Here is a 5,094-nt window from a genome sequence, read left to right on the forward strand (position 1 = left end):
AAAGTATGATATAACTCAAAATATAACCCATAAAGCCAAAATGCCCACTACAGCCATTGTGTTTTTGAATCCCAAAAGAACTGCAGGAAGCAAAACTATGAAAAGACAGCTGCTTTCTTGACTAGTGTAGTAAGATAACAAAGCAAGCCCTCAAAGCTAACAGGCATTAAGGTGTGGCATCAATAAATTAAGTAGCTGATCCAGAAACTAGAGAAGGTTCATTTTCTCCTATGCTTCTAGTAAGTCAGAGGACATTGCTTTGCCAAGGCTATTACTGTCCATCAAAACTACGGCAAAGCTTGGGCACATTGTCTACGTAGTGTAATTACTAAAGTAGACAGATATACTTCACATGAAGAATTTAACAAATGGCCACTCCCTTTAGGGGTGGGAGGGTGGGGAATTACTAAAGGAACCCCTATCTGCATTCCAGAAGCTAAGTATGAACCTAAATGGGCTTGAAGTTAAGTGTGTACTATCAGCTGCACTTGAAGTTCATTCAACCTTCACAGACATCCTTTTCCAGACAACAGCTTCCAGCAATCCATCATTTTGTTACTTCCTGACCCAGGAGTTGCATCTGAACCTTTGCACGTAACAGCCATGCAGTCCGTGAAACCATCCATTCCCTTTTTTCAACCTATTCCTCCTTTGATCCTCTACAACATCTTGCTACATGCATTCCACAACACAAGAAGTGCATTAGCCTTTTTAAGTCACTTACAGACAGTACTGCTTCACACCCCCTTTAGTTTGCATCTCTGAGCTTAGAAACCTCTTTTTATGCCATTTGTCATAGATGTGGAATAAACTTGTGCTTATGTGCTGTTTTGTCCTTCAGGCAAGAACAGCTCCTCAAACATCAGCTCCATCTTCCTTGTCACCCGAGTCATTCATTAAAGACTTATGAAATGTGTGGCAAATACAGCAGATCGTCTAAGAAATTCAAGTGTTTTATGGCAAGGAGATGTTTTTCAGTCTGCAGAACTAGACATGGTTATTTCAGAGATTAATTCTCTTCAGTGTGTCTCACACAGTTCAAGAGAACATGGCACACGTTATGGAAGTTAGTTAGATGTTTATTCAGCATGACTAACAGTTTGGCAAGTTAGCGCTTTCCACCAACACGGGGAGCAGAAACCTTGACTGGTTTCACAATCTTCTGCTTAGGTGCTGCCTTTGTAGGAGCCTGTAGAGAAATAATAAAGTATGAGTGAAGAGAAGCAATTTATCTGCAGTCCTGAAAGTGTCCCTGTGTATTTAAGATTCTTGACAGAAATCAGGCAACTTATGTCAGGTTAAAATTAGATTAGAATTACAATCTATCAGATTAGAATCATGTTAACAGATGGTTACACACGCACCACTGTAAGCCGACAACATGTATGATGCCAACATATGGTATTAACTCATAAGTAATAATGAAATAGATGCTAGCATTCATCAATATATTGTTACCAAGTTCCTAGATAGTGAAAATGTCACATCCAGACAAGTTTTTAGCTATCAAGAATCTCTGACATATGGTCAGAAAGTTGTTTTGCTGTAATATTTATTTCTCCTGTAAAAAAGGTTCATTCTATTCAGCTCCTTGTGTATGTTTAACTTTTGTACTAAAGTTTGATCTAGGTGTTTTGAGATCAAAAAAAGATAAGCAAATGCTTCTTCCAATTTCCAACTAAGCACCGCAACAGAATGTTGTGTTACAACATGGTATATTCCATTTCATGATTTCTATCCACCTATTGCATCTTACCTTTGCAGCAGAAACAGCCGTTTTCTTGGTTGCCTGCTTAGCCTTCTTGGCTTCTTTTGCAGCCCTGTTAATCCACAGAAAAAGAGTAACAGTTATCCGTGTCTGCCATTCTCTGTTTCTTTGTCTCAGCACTGTAAGAACTCCCTAAGATCAAGAAAGTAATGCATTATTTCAGGTTTACCCTCTGCATTCAGTACTCTCTAGGGAGACTACTAGCGAGACAGCAGAACTGTGTGTCAGAAAAACCCTATTTTCACAAAGGGAGAGGGCAAGAAGAGACCCTTCTCTGCTGCTACTATCTCTTGCTGAGATTACTCAGTATTACCTCCAAATATACCGATTAAAAAAAACACCACAAAAAAGCTTATAAAACATGGAGCTCATCTAGAGTTTCAGCTCTTGTCTGAAAAGCATTAATAATCTTTGAAAAGCCTGGGATAGCTCCACTTATCTCTGATTTCTCACCTAATAGCTTGTTCCCTCTGTGCCTTTCGTACTTCGGGCTTCTGATTTCGTTTAGCCATAATCTCAGCTAAAGATGCACCAGTGATAGCTCTCTGAAACTTAACAGCACGACGTGTGCGCTTCTTTTGTATCTCTTCCTAAAATGGCAGAAGATGAAGACAATTAGTATCACAAGACATTAAATAAAAGGCTAAAGACAATTATAGAAACAAGCTGCTATTAAGATTGAAGCTATTACAAAACTGTATACAGAAGTAGAATTTTACTCCTCACTTTGGAGATAACTGATTTCTTGATTTGCCAAAGCAGATGAATAGCTAAAAAAGAACAATGTATTATCCTTTGCAAGGTATAAAAAAAATTCTTTTAGAAGAGTGTCAGAAGTTCATCCTTCTGTAACTCCCAGAAAAAAAAGGGAGGAGGGATAAAGTCCACTTTGATGGAAATCTTCTGAAAGGAAGACACTTCCCACCTGTTTCAAGTGGGATCACGGTGCTGGGCAGCAGTGTAAGCCATCGAGCATCAACTTTCCTTCTCCAAACAAACTGGTAAAAACATTGACTTACAGCAAATATGTAAGCTTTTCTAAATGCTCTTTTGCTGTGCAAGTTTAAACAAGCACTGACAATACCTCATGCTACATGCCTTTTTAATTTATCTTTTTCATGCAATGACAACTACATAGGAAAGACCTCCTACTAAGTTACAGCCCAAAGTTTTCAAGAAGGGTACGTGAAAAGTTCCCCCACCCTTTAACCCCCAAATCAGCTCTCTATGCTATCACCATTCAGGAGGTTTACAAGTCCAAACCTTTAGAAAGTCTCCATATTACACAGTATTACCCACCTTCTCTAAAACTAATTTTTAAAAACATATGCCATTCATACCATTGTTAAAAATCTACTGAACCTACTGTGGTTCTGAGTAGTCCCTCAAAGAAGTGATACAATACAAATACAATGCTTTTGCTGAACTGGTTTCCTTTCAAACATACAGCAGCATATAAACTCATGTAAATGCACTCACATTTTCACCATTATAGGCCAGTCTTCGTCCTGGTTATATGGCTCATGCTTCTGCTAAACACCAGCATACTGAAGTTACCTCTATTCTAACAGACCAGTGACCACATCTTTTGGTAGAAAACTTTAGAGCGCCATTAGTTGGTATATACTTACTGACTGTCCTTTCTTGTGTTTACGCCTATACAGAACAGTCCAGTTGATTTGACGGGGGTTTCTCTTGGAAAGGAATGCAGACTCACATTTTGCATTCAAGAACTGAAAAACCTGGGAAGGTAAAGTATTTTGTGTAAGCTTGATTTCTATGAAAGACATTATCACAGCTTACGTTAACGTATCAAGTAATTCTTTGATTCAGTGTTTTTCAACAGTGATGCTTTTGTATTTCTTTACACAGCTCTGACAATTAAAAATTTTATAAGATAATTGAAAAAATTTAAAGTTTGGAATTTTGTTCCATTGATCAAACCAATCTCTTACAAGGCATTCTGAGGCAGCTTAATTTTTCTGAGAAAAGCTCAAATTACCACTTGCCTCCACTGCTGCAGTGTATTTTAGGCACAGCACAAATAGCCATATCCAGCATCATACTTGTCAAGTGTCTGTCCTCAAGTAACCATGCACTTCCTGTAGGTGTGAGTGAGTCAAAACTTGACCTAAGGAACAGAGGGGGACCAATACTCCACCCAATTCCTTCTTGCATAGTTACGCTAACCTTCTTTCCTACAATAGCAGGCTGATTTGTTATTAGCTATGCAATTCAATTTACAGTATAAACTAATTCCCAGGAGAGCAGCTGAGGATTCAGTCTATTTACTTAGCTGTCATTTCCCAGGAGATTCTGTACAGCAAGACGACTATACTGGGATATCCAAAACCCAAAGCCTCCTTCTGTAAATATGAATAGTGTATTTCTATTTATGACAGTCCTATCTGTATGAGATATGACTGCCTGAAAGGGCTCTCCTCCCTATTTTATTCCAATGATCCGTACCCAACTTATTTGCAAGTCCAGTTGTTTGCTTCAGCAAATCTAAGCATTAGGCGCAGTACGTCTAAATAGCATTTTCTACAGAACTTTGGTACTTTAGACCAGATACTTTAAGACACGCTTCCCAAACAAGATCCTAAAAGCCAACTCAAACCCCCAAGCTACAGCACAAGCGCGGTTCTCCCACGGACGAGGTCTGACGGTAGTCGTGACATCTGGACACCGACGGAAGCCCAGCGATGCTGTTCCCATACCACTCGATACGAGCGGTTCAGGCAGACACTACAGCAACGCGCCCGGAGACCCCAGGCAGCACCGAGTCCCCCACTGCGCGCCCAGTGCGAGGCCTTCGCTTCCCCCAGCACCGCGCCGGCCTCTCCCTCAGGCCTACCGCCGGCCCCCTTCTGCAGGGCCCGCTCCTGCTAGGCCCTGCCGCCCGGCACCGCGGCTGCTCCCTCCCCGCGGGGCTCGCCCTGGCCTCCTCGCCCGCCCCCGGCCTCACCTTGCCGTCGGTGCGGGCGTAGCGGCGCCCGTGACCCGGGTAGATCTTGTACCCGCTGAAACTGCACAGCTCGACCCTGCGCGGGAAAGAAGAGTTAGAGGAGAGAGCGGGTTAGCAGAGGAGGAAGGCGCGGCTCTACAGCGGCCTCCCCGCGGCGGATGGCCCCGGATGGGGCGGCGGGGAGCCGCCAAGGCTCTTACTTCATGATGGCGGCAGCTCCCTGGCGGGCGGCGGCCGGGACGAAGAGGAAGAGAGGATGACGGGAACGGCGTTCTGCGCGCTGCACGCCGGGCGGCTCCTCCCGCGCAGCGCCTGACGGGACGGGAGGGGCGGGGAGCAGGCAGGGCGGCAGTGCCGC

General features: G+C 43.1%; 1 protein-coding gene across 1 annotated transcript; it reads right to left on the reverse strand.

Moving 5' to 3' along the window:
- Window positions 1-1,058: 1,058 nt before the first annotated feature.
- RPL24 (ribosomal protein L24) lies at window positions 1,059-5,082 on the reverse strand. Its single transcript, XM_072884241.1, has 6 exons — window positions 4,937-5,082; window positions 4,737-4,812; window positions 3,400-3,510; window positions 2,222-2,358; window positions 1,757-1,820; window positions 1,059-1,189 (listed from the first exon to the last, which is right to left on the reverse strand). Exons 1-6 carry the CDS (start codon window positions 4,939-4,941, stop codon window positions 1,109-1,111), a joined length of 474 nt encoding a protein of 157 aa, XP_072740342.1. The 5' UTR covers window positions 4,942-5,082; the 3' UTR covers window positions 1,059-1,108.
- Between the last annotated feature and the right edge of the window lie 12 nt (window positions 5,083-5,094).

The sequence above is a fragment of the Ciconia boyciana genome, chromosome 1, assembly GCF_034638445.1.
Source record: "Ciconia boyciana chromosome 1, ASM3463844v1, whole genome shotgun sequence".
Taxonomy (NCBI): domain Eukaryota; kingdom Metazoa; phylum Chordata; class Aves; order Ciconiiformes; family Ciconiidae; genus Ciconia; species Ciconia boyciana.

Coding starts and splice junctions, on each gene's coding strand:
- RPL24 (XM_072884241.1), bottom strand. Junction 3,511..4,736: donor ACGCCCGCACCGACGGCAAG/GTGAGGCCGGGG, acceptor TTACCTTCCCAG/GTTTTTCAGTTCTTGAATGC. Junction 1,190..1,756: donor CGGCTGTTTCTGCTGCAAAG/GTAAGATGCAAT, acceptor ATTTCTCTACAG/GCTCCTACAAAGGCAGCACC.